At 49.4% G+C, this 23,258-nt stretch overlaps 1 protein-coding gene across 2 annotated transcripts in view; it reads right to left on the bottom strand.

Annotated features, from left to right (window-relative positions):
- The window catches only part of LOC122544428 (uncharacterized), a 53,258-nt gene that overhangs the window by 4,188 nt on the left and 25,812 nt on the right, over positions 1-23,258 (bottom strand). The window contains exons 2-4 of one of the 2 annotated variants that reach the window (XM_087982689.1): positions 11,531-11,622; positions 5,933-6,271; positions 3,056-3,366 (exon numbers count right to left, since the gene is read on the bottom strand). In XM_087982689.1, coding sequence (XP_087838815.1) covers positions 3,056-3,366; positions 5,933-6,271; positions 11,531-11,622 — 742 coding nt within the window. Of the gene's footprint in view, positions 1-3,024; positions 3,367-5,932; positions 6,272-11,530; positions 11,623-23,258 lie in introns of both variants that reach the window. The other variant, XM_087982688.1, reaches the window with a different exon arrangement.

Genomic DNA, 23,258 nt, shown 5'->3' with positions numbered 1-23,258 from the left:
GAGGCTGAACAGGCTGGGGCTGTTTTCCCTGGAGCGTCAGAGGCTGAGGGGTGACCTTATAGAGGTTTACAAAATTATGAGGGGCATGGATAGGATAAATAGGCAAAGTCTTTTCCCTGGCGTTGGGGAGTCCAGAACTAGAGGGCATAATTTAGGGTGAGAGGGGAAAGGTATAAAAGAGACCTAAGAGGCAACGTTTTCAGGCAGAGGGTGGTACGTGTATGGAATGAGCTGCCAGAGGAAGTGGTGGAGGCTGATACAATTGCAACACTTAAGAGGCATTTGGATGGGTGCATGAATAGGAAGGGTTTGGAGGGATATGGACCGGGTGCTGGCAGGTGGGACTAGATTGTGTTGGGATATCTGGTCGGCATGGATGGGTTGGACCGAAGGGTCTGTTTCCATGCTGTACATCTCTATGACTATGACTCTAAGTGTGCGGTGTTGCACTTTGGATGAAGAAACAAGATGATGGAGTATTTAATGAATGGTAGGACACTGGGTCGGAATAGAGGGCTCTTGGGGTAATTATTCACAGATCCCTGAAGACAGCAGAGCACGTGAATCAGATAGTTAAGAAGACGTATGGGATATTTGCTATCCTCAGTTGTGGCATAGCGTATAAGGAGTAAGGAGATAATATACAGAGTTTTGGTTCGGCCACAGTTGGAGGACTGTGTGCAGTTCTGGTCACCTCAGGACAGAAAGGATGGGATAGCACTGGAGGGCTTACAGAGGAGGTTCACCAGGATGGAGACATTGAGCTACAAGGAGAGACTAGATAGGCTTAGGTTGTTTTCTCTCGAGCAGAGAAAACTGAGGGGAGACATGATTGAGGTGTGTAAGATTCTGAGGGGTATGGACAGAGTGAATCGAGAGCAGCAGTTCCCCTTGGTTGAGGGGTCAATCATGAGCGGGCGCATTTTTAAGGTAAGGGTCAGGAGATTCAGAGGGGATTTGGGGAAAACACCTTTACACTCAGTGGGTGGTGGGAATCCGGAATGCATTGCCTAGGAAGGTAACGAAAAAATATTTGGAAGAGTACTTTCTTCAAATATCACAACATTCAAGGGTATAGGACAAGTGCAGGAAATTGGGATGAGTGCACTTTTAGTGGCGGTTATTGTCAGTGCAGACTTGATAGGCCAAAGGGCCTTTTTGACGGGCCTTATCTATGATAAGTCGGGATGGTGAGGGGCTCAGAGGGGAACTTGCAGGGGGTGGTGTTCCCAAGTATCTGCTGCTCTTGTCCTTCTCGATGGAAGTGACCATAGGTTTGGAAGGTGCTGTCTGAGGATTTTTGGTGAGTTTCTGCAGCGCATCTTGCAGACGGTACACACTGCTGCTACTGAGCGTTGGTGGTGGAGGGAGGGGATGCTTGTGGATTTGATGCAAATCGAGCGGGGGCTGCTTTGTCCCTGGATGGTGTCAAGCTTCTTGAGTGTTGTTGGAGCTGCTCACTATCCAGGGGCAAGTGGGGAGTATCCCCTCACTCTCCTGAGTTGTGCCTTGTCGATGGTGGACAGGCTTCGGAGAGTCAGGAAATGACCTACCCGCTGCAGTATTCTAACTTGCATTTGTAGCCGCTGTAGAGAGTTTGGTGCTGGAAAGGCACAGCAGGTCAGACAGCATCAAGGAGCAGGAGAATCAACGTTTCGGGCAGAAGTCCTTCATCAGGAATCCTGAATCATCGATTCTCCTGTTCCTGGGATGCTGCCTGACCTGCTGTGCTCTTCCAGCGCCATGCTCTCGACTCTGATCTGCAGTCCTCACTTTCTCCTTTGTAGCCACTGTGCGCAGTTTCTGGGCAATGGTAGCCCCCAGGATGTTGATATTGGGGAGGTTTCATTGATGGCAACACCACTAACGGCATGGGCTGATCGTTCGAATCTCTCTTGTTGGGGATGGTCACAACCTGGCATTTATGTGTCATGAATGTTCTTTGCCACTTGTCTGCCCAAACCTGGATATCGTCCAGAGCTTGTTGCATTTAGACATGAACTAATTAGGGAGAGGTTGAACAGGCTGGGGCTGCTTTCCCTGGAGCATTGGAGGCTGAGGGGTGACTTTATAGAGATTTACAAAATTATGAGGGGCCTGGATAGGGTAAATAGGCAAAGTCTTTTCCCTGGAGTTGGGGAGTCCAAAACTAGAGGGCATAGGTTTAGGGTGAGAGGGGAAAGATGTAAGAGACCTACGGGACAACTTTTTCACACAGAGGGTGATGCGTGTATGGAATGAGCTGCCAGAGGAAGTGGTGGAGGTTGGTACAAATGCAACATTTAAGAGGCATTTGGATGGGTATATGAATAAGAAGGGTTTGGAGGGATATGGGCCGGGTGCTGGCAGGTGGGCCTAGATCGGGTTGGGATATCTGGTCGGCAAGGATGGGTTGGACCGAAGGGTCTGTTTCCATGCTGTACATCTGTATGACTCTATGACTCTAAGTGGAGAAGTGTTGAATGGCTGGAGGAGGGAGGGGATGGGGGGGTGGGGTGCTCCAGAATGTATTGCACCCAGTTCACTCAAGGTGGAATGGAAGTTCCTTCAAAGCCACATGGGTGGAGGAGATTTACTTGGATCAGTTCAGGAAATTGGGAATTCTGATCATACATTGGAAGAACTAGGGTTGGTCTCCTCAGGTAAAAAGGGGCCAAGGGGAGATTTGATTGAGGCCTGGCCAAGATTATGACCTTGCAGAGATATAGCAGAGAAAATAAGATGCTGATTACTGGCCTGAACTCAGAGGAAGGGTTGCAATGGAGATACAGAGAAGAACTTTCAATCAGTGAGAAATCATGGCCTGGAAGTGAGGCTGGTTGGAGGACTATGGAAGTGAACGTGATGGAGTTTGAGAAGAAATTGGGAAGGGACACGGGGGAAGGGGACTGACTAGGTCGCTCAGTAGGGGGACAGCCTGGGAATTGACGGGCCAATTGGCCTCTGTTGGCAAATGATGGTGCAGTTGGGATGGGGGTGGGGAGGGGACAGGGCTGATCGTGCAGGCGCTCCGATCCAACGTACCCATGATGTTGACCCTGGCGCGGGCACACACCTCCTTCCTGCCGTTGTCCAGGCAACACTCGATGGCACCCCCTGGCCGCCCGAAGGAGAAGCCCGGCACGCGGAAGCTGGCCAATCCGCCGGCCTCTTCCAGGATCAGGACGGGGAGCTCGGAGCGGGCTCCTCCGGCTGCCCCCACTCTCCGCAGCTCGAAGCGGCGCTGCTCGGTAGAGTTGTGGATCCCGCAGTTCACTCCCAGGTCGTCAGTGGTGATACAGTGCAGGTTCAAGCCCCAGTGAAAACTCAGCTCTTCCCCATGTTTCGCTCTGACCTCGGAGTGCACTGCCCAGAAAACATCGGCGTCTGCAAAGACAGGAGAACAACAGCGTCACAGCAGGAGGGACTCAATACATCCTCATGTCGGAAGCAGAAGAGAATAGATGGGAGGACCATTCATCTCCCTCCGCCATTTTTAATCCTGACATGATCGATCCTGGGCTCCCACATCCTCCCATTCATTCAGATCAATCTGCCAATGGAGCCTCTGGGAGGGAGAATCCCAAAGAAATTTCCTCCCATTGTGTTCCTTACCTCCTGTCAAAGAATCATACATAAATTCATAAGATAAAGGAATGGAATTAGGCCATTCGGCCCATCAAGTCTGCTCAGCCATTCCATCATGGCTGATTCACTCCTCACCCCCATTTTCCTACCTTCTCCCCCTATCTCTTCGACACATTACCAATTAAAAATCTGTCAAATTCCTCCTTAAATTTACTCGTTGTCCCAGCATCCACTGCACTTTGGGGTAGCGAATTTCACGGATTCACAATCCTTTGGGAGAACTCGCTTCTCCCCAACTCTGTTTTAAATTTGCTTCCCCTTTATCCTAAGACTGTGACCTCTCGACCCAGAATGTCCCGCAAGAGGAAGCATTCACTCCACGTCTACTTTATCCACACCTTTCATCATCTTGAATACCTCCATTTGATATCCCCATATTCATCTAAATCACAGAGAGTATAGGCCTAGTCTGTTCAATCTATCTCCATACGACAAGCCCCTCATCTCTGGGATCGATCTAGTGAACCTCCTCCGAAATGCCTCCAATGCCACTGCATCTTTCCTCAAACAAAGAGACCGAAACTGTGCACAATACTCCAGGTGTGGTCTCACCAGTTGCTTGTACAGTTGCAACAATGCTTCCTTACCTTTATATTCTATTCCTTTAGCTATAAAAGCAATTCATTTTCTTTATTATCTGTTTAGCTGCATGCTAGTTTTCTGGGACTCATGAATAAAGACAGTCAGAAACCTCTGCACCTGACCACCTTTAAGTCTCTCCCCATTTAGATAATAGGTCATCTTCCCATTTAACCAACCGAAATGCACAACCTCACGCTTATCCACATTACACTCCATCTGCCACATTTCCGCCCACTCTCCTAACCAATCTATATGCATTTGTAAGATTCTTATTTCATCATTGCAATATATTGTCCTGCCTATTTTAGTGTTGTCTGCAAATTTGGCTGTACAGCCTTCTATCCTTGTATCCACGTCGGTAACATGGATTGTAAATAGCTGGGGAATCCAAGGACCGAACCCTTTGGCACAGAAACAGACCCTTCAGCCCAACTTGTCCATGCTGACCTGGTTTACCAAACTAAACTAGTCCCATTTGCCTGTGTTTGACCTACGTCCCGCTAAAAGCTTTCTTATTCATGTATCCATTCAAATGCCTTTTAAATATTGCAATTGTACCAGACTCCAGCAGTTCCTCTGGCAGCTCATTCCATGCACACACCACCCACTATAAATTTAGATAAATTTGTCTAAACAATTTATCATTGTTTTGATAAATGGCAAACGACAGTGGACCCAGAACTGATTCTTGTGACACACTGCTGGTCACAGGCCTCCAGTCTGAAAAACAAGCCTCCTGTCTCCTACCATCAAGCCAAGTCAGTATCGAATTGGCTGGCCCTCCCCGGATCCCTGTGACTGATCCTTGCTAACAAGTCTACAATGCGGTATCTTTCTAACGCCCATTTCCGCCACTCTGCCTTCACCAATTTGCTCACTTCTTCAAAAAAACTCAAATCAAGTTACTTCCCACGCACAAAGCCATGCTGACCATCCCTAATTAGTCCTTGCCTTTCCAAATGTCGATTCTGTCCCTCACAGAGCCCTCCAACAAATTACCCACCACTGATGAACCTCCAAAGAATAAGCCACCCAGACTTATTCCCCTATTAATCTACATTTACCCCTGATTAATACATCTAACCTGCACACATTGGGCAATTTAGCATGGCCAATCCACCCTACACTGCACATGACAGGAGGAAACCAGAGCACCCAGAGGAAACCCACGCAGATACCAAGGGAACGTGTAAGCTCCGCATAGACAGTCACCCGAGGCTGGAATCAAACTGGGGTCCCTGGCGCTGTGAGTCAGCAGGGCTAAGCACTCAGCCACGGTGCCACTCGCAGTAGGGCGAGAGTAGGGAGGTGGCTTGGTGGCTCAGTGATTAGCACTGCTGCCTCACAGCATTAGCTTCCCAAGTTCGATTCCAGCCTTGGGTGACTATCCGTGTGGAGTTTGCACATTCCCTCCGTGTCTGCGTGGGTTTCCTCCGGGTGCTCCAGTTTCCTCCCACAGTCCAAAGATGTGCAGGTCAGGTGAATTGGTCATGCTAAATTGCCCGTAGTGCTAGGTGCATTAGTCAGAGGGAAATGGGTCTGGGTGGGTTACTCTTTGGAGGGTTGGTGTGGACTGGTTGGGCCGAAGGGCTTGTTTCCACACCGGACGCAATTGAGCTCAACATTCAGCCAAGATCCTATTGAATGGCGGAGCAAGCTCGAGGGGCCAAATGGCCTCCTCCTATTCCTATTTCTACGTTTCTATTCTACAAAGGCTGCTTACCTTGACTGACGCCCAGCGAAACCATGGAGCAAAGTTCACTCTTCTGCTGGGGGTTCGGGCGGATGAAACAAAGGTAGGTGCCACTGTCGTTCAGCTTGGCATTCTGGAGGGTCAGGTTATGGTTGGGATGTAGCATGGTCCTGTTCTTGTACCAGGCACTTTGGCGATTGCCCATGGAGTCTTCTGGCTGCCCATGCACCACCAAGTCACCGCCAGTCGATTGTTTCTGCCAGATGATGCTAGTGGGCTCCGCCACACCAGTAGCTTGGCACGGCAGGACGACTGAGTTCCCACATGTAACCGATACGTTGGAGACTACATTCCTGCACAGTGCCTGTCCTATGGGACAAAGTGACTCCGATTATGACACCCGCCCCCATCACCCCGGTCACCTGCTTCACAGGTAATCTCGTTGAAAAGTAGCAGATTCCTTAAGGGTCAACGTTGAGGGATGTTTCCCCCTGCTGGGAGAGCTTAGGGCCAGAGGGCACCATCTCAGAGTAAAGGGGTGCCAACTTCAGACTGAGCTCAGGAGGAATTTCTTCGCTCAGAGGGTCAAGAGTGTGTGGAGTTGTAGTGAGGACGAACTGCATACTCTGAGGGTCGGTGTTGAGGAGCGCTGAGGGAGTGCCGCACTGTCAGGGGGTCAGTGCTGAGGGGGTGCCACACTGTCAGAGGGTCAGTGCTGAGGGAGTGCTGCACTGTCAGAGGGTCAGTGCTGAGCGAGTGCTGCACTGTCAGAGGGTCAGTGCTGAGGGAGTGCCGCAACGTCAGAGGGTCAGTGCTGAGGGAGTGCTGCACTGTCAGAGGGTCAGTGCTGAGGGAGTGCTGCACTGTCAGAGGGTCAGTGCTGAGCGAGTGCTGCACTGTCAGAGGGTCAGTGCTGAGGGAGTGCCGCAACGTCAGAGGGTCAGTGCTGAGCGAGTGCTGCACTGTCAGAGGGTCAGTGCTGAGGGAGTGCCGCAACGTCAGAGGGTCAGTGCTGAGGGAGTGCTGCACTGTCAGAGGGTCAGTGCTGAGGGTGTGCTGCATTGTTGGAGGGTCAGTGCTGAGGGAGTGCCGCACTGTCAGAGTGTCAGTGCTGAGGGAATGGGCACTGTCAGAGGGTCAGTGCTGAGGGAGTGCCGCACTGTCAGAGTGTCAGTGCTGAGGGAATGGGCACTGTCAGAGGGTCAGTGCTGAGGGAGTGCCGCACTGTCAGAGGGTCAGTACAGAGGGAGTGCTGCACTGTCAGAGGATTAGTGCTGAGGGAGTGCCGCACTGTCAGAGGGTCAGTGCAGAGGGAGTGCTGCACTGTCAGAGGGTTAGTGCTGAGGGAGTGCTGCAGGGTCAGAGGGTCATGCTGAGGGAGTGCTGCACTGTCAGAGGGTCAGTGGTGAGGGTGTGCTGCATTGTCGGAGGGTCAGTGCTGAGGGAGTGCCGGACTGTCAGAGGATCAGTGCTGAGGGAGCACCACACTGTTAGAGGGTCAGTGCTGAGGGAGTGCCGCACTGTCGGAGGGTCAGTGCTGAGGGAGTGGGCACTATCAGAGGGTCAGTGCTCAGGGAGTGCCGGACTGTCAGAGGCCCAGTGCTGAGGGAGTGCCGGTCTGTAGGAGGGTCAGTGCTGAGGGAATAGCAGTGTTGGAGGACCATTGCTGAGGGAGCACCACACTGTCAGCAGGTTAGTGCTGATGGAGTGGTCTATAAAATTCTAACCAGACTAGACAGCGTAAACAGAGAAAGGCTGCTTCTGATAACCGTTGGCAGCCGAGAGATCACAGTCTAAAGGAGATGGGGTGGGACTAAGACGAGGAGAGACGTCTTCACCCACAGGGTGGAGACTGTGGAATATCCTGCCATAGAAAGTGGATAGGTGTTTTCTTGAAGGAATTAAATATAGTTCCACGGGCTAAAGTGAGAAAAGGTTATTGAGTTTGAGGGTCAGCTGTGATCACATTGAATGGCAGAGCAAGCTCTATGAGTCAACTGACCTTCTCCTGTTGCTATTTACCCTTCTTCCATCTTGTAGAGGGAGCTTTACTCTGTATCTAACCCCATGCTGTCCTTGTATTGGGAGTTTTTGATGGGGGACAGTGTAGGGGGAGCTTTACTCTGTATCTGACCCCATGCTGTCCTGTCCTGGGAGTTTTTAATGGGTAGACAGTGTAGAGAGAGCTTTACTCTGTGTCTAACCCCGTGCTGTCCCTGTCCTGGGGAGAGTTTGACAGGGGACGATGTAGAGGGAGCCTCACTCTATATCTAACCCCATGCTATCCCTGTCCTGGGGGGTGTTTGATGGGGGGAACAGTGTAGAGGGAGCTTTACTCTGTATCTATGCCGATGCTGTCCCAGTCCTGGGAGTGTTTGATGGGGGACAGTGTAGGGCTACCTCAGCACTTGCAGTGAACCCTAAAGAGGAGGACTCTCCCTCTCTCCCTCCATCTCTCTCTCGCCCTCCTCCCAATCTGATTCTCCCATTCTCTCTCTCTCCATATTCTGTCCCTGTTTCTCCATCCTCCATTTCTCCCCTTCTCTCTCTCCCTGTCCCCATCTCTCTCTCTCTCCCTCTCAATCTCTCTTACAAGTCACCGCAGTCTCTCTCTCTCCCTCTCCTTCCTCTCTCTCTCTTCCTCTCTGTCTCTCTCTCTCTCCACCCTCCCTATCCCTCTCCATCAGTCTTTCTCCCTCACTGTCTATCTCTCTCTCCCTCTGTCTCTCTCTCTCTCTCTTAGTCATAGAGTCATAGAGATGTACAGCATGGAAACAGGCCCTTCGGTCCAACACGTCCATGCCGACCAGATATCCCAACCCAATCTAGTCCCACCTGCCAGCACCCGGCCCATATCCCTCCAAACCCTTCCGATTCATATACCCATCCAAATGCCTTTTAAATGTTGCAATTGTACCAGCCTCCACCACTTCCTCTGGCAGCTCATTCCATACACGTACCACCCTCGCGTGAAAACGTTGCCCCTTAGGTCTCTTTTATATCTTTCCCCTCTCACCCTAAACCTATGCCCTCTAGTTCTGGACTCCCTGACCCCTGGGAAAAGACTTTGCCTATTTACCCTATCCATGCCCCTCATAATTTTGCCCTATAAGGTCACCCCTCAGCCTCCGACACTCCAGGGAAAACAGTCCCAGCCTGTTCAGCCTCTCCCTGTAGCTCAAATCCTCCAACCCTGGCAACATCCTTGTAAATCTTTTCTGAACCCTTTCAAGTTTCACAATATCTTTTCGATAGGAAGGAGACCAGAATTGCACGCAATATTCCAACAGTGGCCTAACCAATGTCCTGTACAGCCGCAACATGACCTCCCAACTCCTGTACTCAATGCTCTGACCAATAAAGGAAAGCATACCAAACGCCTTCTTCACTATCCTATCTACCTGCGACGCCATTTTCAAGGAGCTATGAACCTGCACTCCAAGGTCTCTTTGTTCAGCAATACTCCCTAGGACCTTACCATTAAGTATATAAGTCCTGCTAAGATTTGTTTTCCCAAAATGCAACACCTTGCATTTATCTGAATTAAACTCCATCTGCCACTTCTCAGCCCATTAGCCCATCTGGTCCAGATCCTGTTGTAATCTGAGGTAACCCTCTTCGCTGTCCACTACACCTCCAATTTTGGTGTCATCTGCAAACTTACTAACTGTACCTCTTAGACTCGCATCAAAATCATTTATGTAAATGACAAAAAGTAGAGGACCCAGCACCGATCCTTGTGGCACTCCACTGGTCACAGGCCTCCAGTCTGAAAAACAACCCTCCACCACCACCCTTCTGTCTTCTACCTTTGAGCCAGTTCTGTATCCAAATGGCTAGTTCTCCCTTTATTCCATGAGATCTAACCTTGCTAATCAGCCTGCCATGGGGAACCTTGTCAAATGTCTTACTGAAGTCCATATAGATCACATCTACTGCTCTGCCCTCATCAATCCTTACTTCTTCAAAAAACTCAATCAAGTTTGTGAGACATGATTTCCCACGCACATAGCCATGTTGACTATCCCAAATCAGTCCTTGCCTTTCCAAATACATTTACATCCTGTCCCTCAGGATTCCCTCCAACAACTTGCCCCCCCCACCGAGGTCAGGCTCACCGGTCTATAGTTCCCTGGCTTGTCTTTACCGCCCTTCTTAAACAGTGGTACCACATTTCTGATGAAGGGCTTTTGCCCGAAACGTCAATTTTACTGCTCCTCGGATGCCTCCTGAACTGCTGTGCTTTCCCAGCACCACTAATCCAGAAAGTGGCACCACGTTTGCCAACCTCCAGTCTTCCTGCACCTCACCTGTGACTATCGAAGATACAAATATCTCAGCAAGAGGCCCAGCAATCACTTCTCTAGCTTCCCACAGAGTTCTCGGGTACACCTGATCAGGTCCTGGGGATTTATCCACCTTTAACCGATTCAAGACATCCAGCACTTCCTCCTCTGTATATCTGGACATTTTGCAAGATGTCACCATCTATTTCCCTACAGTCTATATCTTCCATATCCTTTTCCACAGTAAATACTGTTGCAAAATACTAATTTAGTATTACATTAGATTAGATTACATTACATTACATTACAGTACAGTGTGGAAACAGGCCCTTCGGCCCAACAAGTCCACACCGACCCACCGAAGCGCAACCCACCCATACCCCTACATTTACCCCTTACCTAACACTACGGGCAATTTAGCATGGCCAATTCACCTGACCTGCACATCTTTGGACTGTGGGAGGAAACCGGAGCACCCGGAGGAAACCCACGCAGACACGGGGAGAACGTGCAAACTCCACACAGTTAGTCGCCTGAGGCGGGAGTTGAACCCGGGTCTCTGGTGCTGTGAGGCAGCAGTGCTAACCACTGTGCCACCGTGCCGCCCACTCCCATATCTCCCCCATTTTCTTCAGCTCCACACAAAGGCCGCCTTGCTGATCCTTGAGGGGCCGTATTCTCTCCCTAGTTACCCTTTTGTCCTTGATATATTTGTAAAAACCCTTTGGATCCTCCTTAATTCTATTTGCCAAAGGTATCTCATGTCCCCTTTTTGCCCTCCTGATTTCCCTCTTCAGTATACTCCTACTTCCTTTATACTCTAAGGATTCACTCGATCTCTCCTTACATATGCTTCCTTCTTTTTCTTAACCAACCCCTCAATTTCTTTAGTCATCCAGCATTCCCTATACCTACCAGCCTTTCCTTTCACCCTGACAGGAATATACTTTCTCTAGATTCTCGTTCTCTCATTTCTGAAGGCTTCCCATATTCGAGCCATCCCTTAACCTGCGAACATCTGCCTCCAATCAGCTTTCAAAAGTTCTTGCCTAATACCGTCAAAATTGGCCTTGCTCCAATTTAGAACTTCAACTTTTAGATCTGGTCCGTCCTTTTCCATCACTATTTTAAAACGAATAGAATTATGGTCGCTGGACCCAAAGTGCTCTCCCGCTGACACCTCAGTCACCTGCCCTGCCTTATTTCCCAAGAGTAGGTCAGGTCTTGCACCTTCTCTAGTAGGTACATCCACATACTGAATCAGAAAATTGTCTTGTACACACTTAAGAAATTCCTCTCCATCTAAACCTTTAACACTATGGCAGTCCCCTGTCTTTCTTACCCATTTCGAATATGTTTGTCATCCAGAGCAGCATTAACAAAAGGTGAAGGCAGGAGCAGGCGATGTGGTTCATGTTGTCTACGTCTCTGAGCCTGAAAACAAGACATTTCCATCGGGTTATGCTTCAGGCCGTCGGACTGTGGTTCAAGGGAAGGCCATTTGCGCCATCACCTTGCTGCTACACGCAGGACGTAGATCGGGGTTCACATCCCGTAGCTGCCAACCTACCCACTGCCCATCACACTCGATTCCTTCACATGCCAAAAAAAAACCCCTTCCGGTAATGGGCGCACAGCAAGATCCCAGACGTGCTGAGGCGGCCAGCGGTCCTCCTTGTTTTGGGAGAGGACATGGATCGGAGGTTCCAACAATGATTTTGGAACATGCCAACTTTTATCCAGCTGTTGCTCCCTCAGGCACCAACATGAAGGCCTGAGCAGAATGAGATAGGCGAGAGTGGCATTACCTGCAGGGGGTACTCACAGCGGGGAAATATCTGGGATGGGACGGGACGGAGGAGTTAGGGGCAGGATCGGGGGGAAGAGGGGGGGACGGGGTCCGGGAGGGAGAGGGGTCCAGGGGAGAGACAGGTCCGGGGTTCATAGGGGAGAGGGGTCTGAGGGGGGGGGGATGGAGGCGTCCAGGTGGAGAGGAGTCCGGGGTCTAGAGGGGAGAGGGGTCTGGAGGAGAGAGGGGTCTGGGGTCTGATGGGAGAGGGGCCCGGGATTCGGGGGTAAGAGGGGTCCGGGGTCCGGGGGGGGGGGGACAGGAGTCTGGGGTCCAGGGGGAGAAGGGACGGGGTCCGAGGAGAAAGGGGTCAGGGTTCAGGTATGTGGAGGGGGTAGAGAGGTACGGCGGGGGAAGGGGGGGGAAGAGGAAGGTCTGGGGGGGAGAGTGGTCTGGGGAGGAAGAGGGGTCCAGGGGGGAAGAGGGGTCCAGGGTCCAGGGGGGAGACGGGTCTGGGGTCCAGGGGGAGAAGGGACGGGGTCCGGGGAGAAAGGGGGTGGGATCTGGGGAGGGGGTAGAGATGTCCGGGGGGGGGGGGGGGGGGAAGTTCTGGGGTCCGGGGGGGGAGAGGGGTCAGGGGTCTGGGCGGGATGGGGTCAGGGCTCTGGGAGGGAGAACAGTCAGGAGTCAGGAGTCTGGGGGGAGAGAGGGAGGACAGGGTCCGGCGAGGGGTGAGAGAGGTCCAGGGGGTGGGGGAGAGGGGTTCAAAGGGGGGGTAGGGGTCTGGAGGGAGAGGGGGTGGGGTCTGGGGGAGAGGGGGGTGTCTGGGGGGAGAGAGACCGAGGTCCAGGAGGCAGAAGTGTCGGGGAGGTTAGAGGGATCCTGGGGTGGGGGGGTGAGGTCTCTGGGGGGGGGAGAGAGGGGTCTGGGGCGGAGAGGGGTCCAAGGTCCATGGGGGAGAGGGGCCCGGTGTCCAGAGGGGAGAGGGGTCTGGAGAGGAGAGGGGTCTGGGGTCTGGATGGGAGAAGGGTCTGGGATTCAGGGGGAGAAGGGACGGGGTCCGGGGAGAAAGGGGGTTGGGTCCGGGAAGGGGGTAGAGATGACCGGTGGGAGAAGGTTCTGGGGTCTGGGGGGGGAGAGGGGTCAGAGGTCCGGAGGGGATAGGGGTCAGGGGTCTGGGAGGGAGAACAGTCAGGGGTCAGGGGTCAGGGGTCGGGGTGAGGAGTCCAGGGGGAGAGAGGGAGGACAGGGTCTGGGGAGGGGTGAGAGAGGTCTGGGGGTGTGTGGGAGAGGGGTCAGGGGGAAAGAGGGGTCCGGGGCCAGGAGAGGGGTCCGGGGTGGGAGCGGGTGGGGGGGAGAGGGGTGCGGGGGGAGTGGGGTTGGGGGGGAGAGGGGTCAGTGGGGAGAGGGATCAGGAGTCCGGGGGGGGGGGGAGAGGGATCCTGGGTGGGAAAGGAGTCTGGGGTCCGGGGGGAGTGGTGTGAAAGGCGCTTGCAAATGTTGTTATTTCTGCAAAAATCACAAAGCTGAATCATGACGGGGTGTATGTTAAGCTAGATATGCTTGCACAAACAGCTACAAGTTGCTGCTTCTTGCTTCTGCAGAAGTCGCAAGGCAGAATCAAGAAATATACCAAGAAATAACTAACCGAAAAGGGAGGTGGTCGACTGGTAGAAACAGATGTATTGACATGACAGTTGCAATTGTCACACACATAGGGAGTTAGTATGAACAAGATAACCAAATAAGACATAAAATGAATATGGGGGGGGCGACAGCGACGGGCTCAGAGTAGTGGGAGATGTAAACAGAGGCGATGTGAAGCTAGAGCTTGTGATAGGCCACGCACAACAGCAAAAGCAACCAGCAGGGTAAGAGAGGAGTATTGAGAGACTCAACTGAACTGTATAAATTGTAATATAACCTCCTGATCGGGGTGCCTACTTTGTGGTCACCCAGGCTTGCAAGAACGTATGAAGAAAGACGGCTTCAGAATTTGAATCGGATTGAAATTATTGAACAGTGACATTTGTTTCTCACAGTGGGGTCTGGGGTCCGGAGCGGTGGGGGGGGGGGGGGGGGGGGGGGGAGGGGGAAGAGGGTTCAGGGTGGGAGAGGTGTCCAGGGGTGGGAGAGGGGCCCGGGGCGGGGGGGGGGGTAGAAGGGTCCGGGGTAGTGGGGTCCGGGGGAGAGGGGTCAGGGTGGGAGAGGGTTTCAGGGGTGGGAGAGTGGTCCAGGGTGTGGGGTGGGGGAGAGGGGTCGGGGGAGAGGGATCCAGGGGTGGGAGAAGGGTCCGGGGTCCGGGGCAGAGGGGAGAAGGGTCCGGGGGGAACGGGATCCAGGGGGAGAGAGGTCAGGGTGGGAGAGGGGTCCGGGGTTGGGAGAGGGGTTCAGGGTGCAGAGTAGGGGAGAGAAGTCCGAGAGTGGGAGAGGTGTCCAGGGGTGGGAGAGGGGTCCAGGAGTGGGAGAGGGGTCCAGGGATGAGAGTGGGGTCCAGGATGCAGGTGAGGGAGAGGGGTCGGGGGAGAGAGGGGTCTGGGGGGAGAGGGGTCAGGGTGGGAGAGGGGACCGGGGGGGAGAGGGGTCCGGGTGTGGGAGAGGAGTCTGGGGTGAGTGGGGTCAGGCTGGGAGAGGGGTCCAGGGGTGGGAGAAGGGTCTGGGGTCCGGGACAGAGGGGAGAAGGGTCCGGGGTCGAGGGGGAGCGGGATCCAGGGGGAGAAGGGTCAGGGTGGGAGAGGGGTCCGAGAGTGGGAGAGGTGTCCAGGGGTGGAAGAGGTGTCCAGGGGTGGGAGAGGTGTCCAGGGGTGGGAGAGGTGTCCAGGGGTGGGAGAGGGGTCCAGGGTTGGGAGAGGGGCCAGGGTGGGAGAGGGGTCCAGGGGTGGAAGTGGGGTCCAGAGTGCGGGTGAGGGAGTGGGGTCGGTGGAGAGAAGGGTTGGGGGGGAGAGGGGTCAGGGTGGGAGAGGGTTCCGGGGAAGGAGAGGGGTCCGGGGGTGGGAGAGGAGTCCGGGGGTGGGAGAGGGGTCCAGGTTGCGGGGTGGAGGAGAGGGGACGGGGGGAGAGGGGTCTGCAGGTGGGAGACGGGTCCGGGGGGAGTGGGGTCAGGGTGGGAGAGGGATCCGGGGGTGGTAGAGGGGTCTGGTGGTGGGAGAGGGGTCCAGGGGGAGAGGGGTCAGGGTGGGAGACGGGTCCGGGGGGAGTGGGGTCAGGGTGGGAGAGGGATCCGGGGGGAGAGGGGTCAGGGGAGAAAGGGGTCCGGGGTGGGAGTGGGGTCCGGTGTTGGGGGAGGCGTCCTGGGGGGAGAGGGGTCAGGGTAGGAGAGGGGTCTGGGCGGAGTGGGTTCAGGGTGGGAGAGGGTTCCGGGGGTGGGAGAGGGGTCCAGTGGTGGGAGAGGGGTCAGAGGGGAGAAGGGTCAGGGTGGGGGATGGGTCTGGGGTGGGAGAAGGGTCAAGGTGAGAGAGAGGTCCGGGGTGGGAGAGGGGTCCGGGGTGGGGGAGAGGGGACGGGGGGGAGAGGGGTCAAGGTGAGAGAGGTGTCCGGGGTGGGGGAGAGGGGTCAGGGTGGGAGAGGCGTCCGGGGGTGGGAGAGGGGTCCAGGGTTGTGTGGGGGGGAGGGGTTGGTGGAGCAGGGTTGGGGAAGAGGGGCCGGGTTAGGGGGCAGGGCCATGATTGGACAGGCGGGTGAGGAGCAGACAGAGGGGCGGGGTTTGAGGGGTCTGTGGGGTGAGGGCTCGCGTGCGATGTGCTGCTGCCTCGTCTCCTGAACATGGAGTGGACTGAGCAAGTGCTCGCTGTGATAATCCCATTGAACTGATGGGGGGTGCAGTGGGAGGCTTCAGCAATGCTGCTGGTCCCTGACACACACGTGTGTGTCTGCTCAGAAACAAACCCTGAGACAGTGAGAGGGAGCAAGGCAGGCAGAGCGAGGAAAAAGGAAACTTCAGAAAACTCCACGCCCCAGAGATTAGATTCCCTACAGTGTGGAAATAGGCCCTTCAGCCCAACAAGTGCACACCAACCCTCCGAAGAGTAACCTACCCAGACCTATTCCCCTACATTTACCCCTGACTAATGAACCTAACACTATGGGCAACTTAGCATGGCCAATCCACCCTAAGCTGCCCATCTTTGGACCGTGTGAGGAAACCGGAGCACCCGGAGGAAACCCATGCAGACACGGGCAGAAATGTGCAAACTCCACACAGACAGTCGCCTGTGGTTGGAATCAAACCCGGGTCCCTGGTGCTGTGAGGCAGCAGTGCTGACCACTGTGCCAGAGAAGAGTCATTGAATCAATTAACTGAATAATCAATTATCTGAACTAAATACTGCCCGCCCATCTTGTTCAGATAATCGAGGTTCCCCTGTAGTTAGTAAGTTTGCAGATGACATCAAAATTGGAATTGTCGTGGACATTGAAGAAGGTTACCTCAGATTACAACAGGATCTTGATCAGATGGGCTAACGGGCTGAGGAATTACAGATGGAGTTTAATTTCGGTGTACAGCACAAGAACAGACTCTTCAATCCAATGTGGTACAATGTTTTGGAAAGGCAAACCTTAGCAGGTCTTAATGGTAAGGTCCTGTGGAGTGTTGCTGAACAAAGAGACCTTGGAGTGCAGGTTCATAGCTCCTTGAAAGTCACAGGTAGATAGGATAGCGAAGAAGGTGTTTGGTATGCTTTCCTTTATTGGTCAGAATATTGAGTACAGGAGTTGGGAGGTCATGTTGCAGCTGTACAGGACGTTAGTTTGGCCACTGTTGAAATATTGAGTGCAGTTCTGGTCTCCTTCCTATCGGAAGGATGTTGTGAAACTTGAAAGGGTTCAGAACAGATTTACAAAAGAGTTGCCAGGATTGGAGGGTTTGAGCTATAGGGAGAGGCTGAATAGTTTGGGGCTGTTTTCCCTGGAGCATTGGAGGCTGAGGGCTGACCTTATAGAGGTTTATAAAATCATGAGGGACATGGATAGGATAAACAGACAAGGTCTTTTCCCTGGTGGGGGACTAAACAGCATAGGCTTAAAGGGGATGTGACTACAGTTTTTAATGGCTGTTGGTCTCCGACCGGTGCCTGTGTAGTCACCTTTGTAATCGTTAATACGTATTTTATCGATTGCAAAGTTGGTCGAACCTCCACGCGGTTCCCCCTGGAAACGATCTGTAAGAGGAAGCTCCAAACAGAGGAGTGGTTTTAACTTGTCCAGAGGTTGTATTAGCATGGTTTTATCACTGGTTTTATCATTGATTTTATCACTGGTTTTACCTTAGGTTTTAACCAATGCTGTATGCCACTGACAGGTTTACTATTTCCTTCTGTTGTTAGAGCATTACTCGGATCAGGTCGGCTAATACGACCAGAGAAAAGATACGAGATAGCTGGTGACCCACTCGGTCAATGATAGAAACCTAGTTTTGGCAGTGGCGATTATGTCTAACTCCAAAATTTCCGGTTGGGTGGGAGACCGGGAAAATAACCGCCCCGCACGGTTGTTATTGGCGGCACCGTGTGCTAAGTGTGTTAGCCAAACATGGACTAGACAATCCGTTTCGACACAAAGGGAGGAGACCCTAAGAGTTACTCCGGCAAGGCTGCCCTCTGGCAGGCACGAGGAAGCCAATAAGGAAGTCCAGAGTAATCAGGACCAAATTCGAATGGAAGGACTCTTAGAGAAGCCCCCTCTAGAATCTGGTTTGTTTAACAGCCGGACAATTTTTAATTCGAATTTTAAAGGGCCATTTGATTTTAGTCAGACTGGAGAACTAGAGATCAACGAGGAGAGGAGTGAGAGTAGAATTATTCATCCGGTTATTAATGAGGAAGATAAATTAGCGATAATAATAAAATACGCGTTAGATAATTTTAAGTGTAAATCTTGTAATAATATTTATAATACTACGGGAATGTTTAGGAAACATCTAAAATTATGTAAAGGGATTAGAGCAGGAAGAATAAAATGTAGTAAGTGTGGCTGGGAAGGCAACTATCACACAGTCGCATGTCACTATTCTAAGTGCAATAGTAATAGTAGTAATAACAATATTAAAGAGAGGGAAGATGAGAAATCATACCAATGTGAAATGTGCCCATTGAAATTTACAACAGCTAGAGGATTGGGACAACACGAGAAGCACGTGCATCCCAATCTGAGAAACGATAAGAGGAAAAAAGAGAATAAAGATAACCGAAAAATGAGAAAAAGGTAAAAGAGGTATATGATCTAATTCTGAAATTAAAATATTACAACAATTAGAATTAGAATTTAGAGGTTGTAAAAATGTCAATAAACTTATTGCGGAAAAATTGGAAACTAAAACAGCAAAACAGATTTCCGATAAAAGGAGATTGTTAAATAAACTTAGTAAAAGTCGCGATAAAGTCAGGAAGTGGTCCTTTGTAATAATAATAAAAGTGAAAGTGAGAGTAGTGACCTGGATATAGATACTGTAATAGAGCAGATAGGAGTTGGTGAGTATAGTCATCAAGGTAATAATGATATTAATGGGAGTGTAGGATATAAAGGTAGAATTAGTAGAGATAATAGAGGATAAAATAAGTAAGAGTAAAGGTATAATGAAGGACTACGATAGTATTATGGATATGATAGTCGGTAAACTAGAGAATAATAATGAGAATAATAAGTCCAAGAAATTGAAATATGAAAATCAAGTAGGTACTAAGCAGAAGGATAGTAGACAAGAGGGTAATAAGAAGGTAAATAACGCTAAGAGAAGATACAGTAGAAAAAAAGGAAAGTTCAAAGAAGTACAGGTTTTATATAAAACTAAAAGGCAATATTTAGCTAGAACCCTGATGGGGGCTCCGGCTGAGTGTGAATGTCCGCTTAGCAAAGAGGAATTAGAGGAATATTTTAAAGAGAGAATATCTAATTCCAACAATAAAACTAATCGAAGAGGTTTTGCTAAATACAAAGGCCAGATTGAGGGATCAATATGCGACATACTGACTGGTCCTATAACAGTAGAAGACGTAAATCAGGCTGTGAAGGCGATGGACGTTAAAACCGCGGTGGGACCAGATCGGATGACGCTGAAAGAAATAATTAGTATATTTAATAAAGATAATATGATAATTCCTAGAATATATACCATTTGGGTAAAAGCAGGTAAGATCCCGGATAAAGTTAAGATAAGTAGAACAGTGCTGATTCCCAAAGTAAGTGATGAGGACGGATTAAAAGATATTAATAATTGGAGACCAATCACGATAGGTCCAATTATGCTTAGGCTGTTTACAAAAATTATAGCCAATAGATTAAGTAGAGTTATAAACCTAAATAAGAGGCAATAAGGTTTTATGGCAGGTGTGGCAGGGTGTGAAGAAAATATTAAAACCTGGAGAATATCATAAATGGAGCTAAGAAGAATAAAATTGATTTAGCAGTGGTATTCGTAGACCTGGCGAAAGCCTTTGACACCGGAGGACATAAATGAATAATAAGTGCTCTTAAAAGAATTCGGCTCCCCCCAACATTTATTAAATTAATTACAAATTTGTATGAAAATAATTTTACTCAAATTGAATGTTTTAATTGTAAAACTGATAAGATTAAAATTTTAAGAGCGGTCAAACAGGGTGATGCGTTGTCACCAATTCTTTTTAATATAGTTATGGACCCCCTTATAAGCACTATCGAAGAAAGAAAAAGAGGATTATTTTTAGGTCAAGATAGAGAGAGCTATCATTGTGCAACTCTAGCATTTGCCGATGATATAGCTCTAATTAGTCAATCCTATGATGGAATGGCATACAACTTAAAACTGGTTGAGAAATTTTGTAATAATACGGGGATGGAGGTCAATATAAGAAAAACAAAAGGATTTTACTTTACTTATAAAAACAAAACGTTTATATATAATGATGAGGCAAATTGGAAGTTCAACGAGGGTAATATACAATTCATAGATCCAGGAAGTACTGATAAATATTTAGGAGCAAAGATAGACCCATGGATTGGTGCAAGCCAATCGGATTGGGAAAACCAACCAGGTATATGGATTGAAAATCTTAAAAGATCCCTTTTAAAACCTGTTCAGAAATTGGAAGTTTTAAAAATTTGTTTTATCCCTAGATTATATTATTATCTAATTTTATCAGAGGTATCATTAAATTACCTTAATAAACTGGATAACATAATTAAAAATGCAATCAAAGAAATATTACATCTCCCACAATCCATCATGGATGGGCTATTATATACAATGTCCCGGGATGGCGGCCTTGCGGTGAATTGATTGTCAATATTTATTGCAATTTTGAGGAAATACGAGACGCTATACAAATCCGAGGATGAAATCCTACAAGCCTCGTTTTCATTCGCAGGTGGTAGTATAGCCACGAAAATGCACAAGCTCAGCAAATTGAAAATATTAGAAAATATCTGGAATCCAAGTATAAATCGACAATTGGGAGGATCTGATATTATCGAGGAAGAGAATGATGGAATAGAAGAATTTAGCGATAAAAATTATGCTAACTGGAGATCTATGGAACTTCAGAGATGGATGGCCTTGCCCTGTCAAGGGGCTGGTACCCACTATTTAAAGAATGATAATATCTCTAATAACTGGTTGACAAAAATATAACACATGAAGACGTCCAAAATAATAAATTCGATCTTATTACGAACGAACCTATATCCAACACGGGCGTCGCTAGCATATGGAAGGCCGTTTAATATCAAGAGTTGCCAGAGATGTAATGATAATTCTGAAACAATTGCGCATATCTCAGGACGGTGTCTCTATGTTAAAAATATGAGGATAAAAAGACATAATAGGATAATGGAAGAATTAACTTATTAAGAAAAGAGGATGGATAATATACATGGAACCATGTATTAAAGATAATACCGGGAAATTATGGATACCGGACTTAATTTTTAAAAAGGAAAATCAGATTATCGTGGTCAAAGTAACAATTAGAACAGACCTACAAATTAACTCACTCGAACAGGCCTGGGAAGAAAAGAAAAACAAGTATAAACATCTGGAAAAGGAAATATTGGACCTTACAAAAGGAAGAAAAATATCCTTTTATGGTTTTGTGATGGGATCCCGAGGAAAATGGTTCGAGAAGAACAATGGACTAATGAAAGACCTCAGGATCGAAAAATTTAAATTTTTTGCTCAGAACATCGCAAACCTTGTTTTATCTTTGACTCTCGAGCTTTTAAGGATTTTTATGGACTCTTAAGACTCTCCAGTTGACATAATTTAATAACTTTTTAATTTTGATTGTTTTTAAACAAGGTTTTAGGTTAATTTTAATTAGTATTGATTTTAACTAGTATTTTTAAAATTTTAATGTTTTATTAATAAAAATTAGAGTATTTTAAGTCACATAGTAATTGGTGGTGGATAACTATGGTGTTAAGAATTAAAGTGCACGCGACACACGACACACGATGAGTGGTAACGTAATCAAACAGTTGAAAAATCCAGCTCATCCCTCGCCTTGTTGATATTCTGGGTCCACATTATTTTAACTCGTTCCTTTAAGATCATCTGGCTGTGGTTAGCTAGATAGGGGTATCCAGGCGTCGACGAGTGATGGTAAAACTCGAAAAGGACACGATCCATTTGTATGGTGAGTGCATGAAAAAGTGAGAGGGATAAGATTTAAAGGGGACCTAAGTGGCACAAAGGGGTGGTGTGTGTACGGAATGAGCTGCCAGAGGAAGTGCTGGAGGCTGGTACAATTACAGCATTTAAAAGGCATCTGGATGGGTACATGAATAGGAAGATTTTAGAGGGATATGGGCTGGGTGCTGGCAAATGGGACTAGATTAATTTAGGATATCTGGTCGGCATGAACACATTGGACTGAAGGGTCTATTTTCATGCTGTACAGCTCTATGACTCCAACAAGTGCCAGTTGTTCCCATTAAACTCTCAGCTCCAGACACTTTTTGTTGAATTCAAATTCCACCATCTGCCACGGCAGGAATTGAACCCGGATCTCCAGATCATGAGATATAGCTTTAGATTAATAAATCAAGATGATAATAAGACTGAGCTACTATCACTGCAAGGAGCAGTTGAGGACTCTGGGTCTGTATTCAATGGGGTTTAGAAGGATGCCGGTGGGTGGGATCTGATTGAAACTTGGATAGAGTGGATGTAGAGACGCTTCCACCAGTTGGAGAGACTGGGACCCGTGGGCACAGCCTCAGGGTGAAGGATTGGACCGAGATGAGGAGGAATTTCTTCAGCCAGAGGGTGGGGACACTGTGGAACTCATTGCCGCAGAGGGTTGTGGAGGGCAAGTCATTGAGTGTCTTTAAGACAGAGAGAGAGAGAGGTTCTTGATTGTTAAGGGAATCGAGGATTACAGGAAGAAGGGGATTGAAAAACATATCGGCCATGATTGAATGGTGGAGCAGACCCGACCGGCTGAACAGCTTAATTTTGCTCCTATATCTTCTGGTCTTCCATCCCAAAGTGACATACTGGAGAAATTGGTACCTGTTGCTGGGGAGAGGAAAATTAAAGAGGCATTTTTGACAGATGGGACAGCAGGGGGCAGTGTCTGAGGACAGCAGACCCAGAGGAACTGTTCACATTGGAGAGAGGATCGCGAACCAGAGGCCATGAGATTTACGGCAGGAGGACGGCCGCAAAGCAGAGGTTACGGAAGAATAAAACCTATCCCTGAGACGAGGGGGGTTAGTATATGGAATGAAAGGCCTCAAAGTGTGGCTGGTCAGAGAGGATTCCAGTCAGGAAATTCGCCTACGGACACAGCGTTCTGGGAAAGGGGACAACAGAGTGGCGGAGTTGCACTTAGCGTGAGCTAGCATGGACAGGGCAGGCCGAATGACCTCCATCAGAACAAACAACAGCAGGCTCTTCGGCCCACCAAGCTTATGCCAACACCTGACACCTTTATAGAGTCCGACAGCACGGAAACAGACCTTTCGGTCCATCCAGTCCGTGTCGACCGTAATCACAAACTAAACCAGTCCCACCTGCCTGGCACATATCCCTCCAAACCTTTCCTATTCATGTACTTATCTGAATATCTTTTAAACATTGTAACTGTACCCATATCCACCACTTCCTCAGGTAGATCATTCCAAGCACAAACCAACGTCTGTGTAAAAAATTTGCACTTTGTGACTTTTCTAAATCTGTCGTTTAAAATGTGCCCCCTCGACTGGAAATCCTAAGGAAATAAACACCTGCCATTCACCCTATCTACGCCCCTTCACTTTTTTAAACCTCTTTAAGGCTACCTCTCAACCTACTATGCTCCAATGA

Source organism: Chiloscyllium plagiosum, unplaced genomic scaffold (genome assembly GCF_037043375.1).
Source record: "Chiloscyllium plagiosum isolate Xiang-an unplaced genomic scaffold, Cpla_swu_hap1 HiC_scaffold_44, whole genome shotgun sequence".
In the NCBI taxonomy this organism is placed as follows: domain Eukaryota; kingdom Metazoa; phylum Chordata; class Chondrichthyes; order Orectolobiformes; family Hemiscylliidae; genus Chiloscyllium; species Chiloscyllium plagiosum.
The sequence above is the reverse complement of the archived record's forward strand: the minus strand, read 5'-3'. Positions and strand labels throughout refer to the sequence as shown.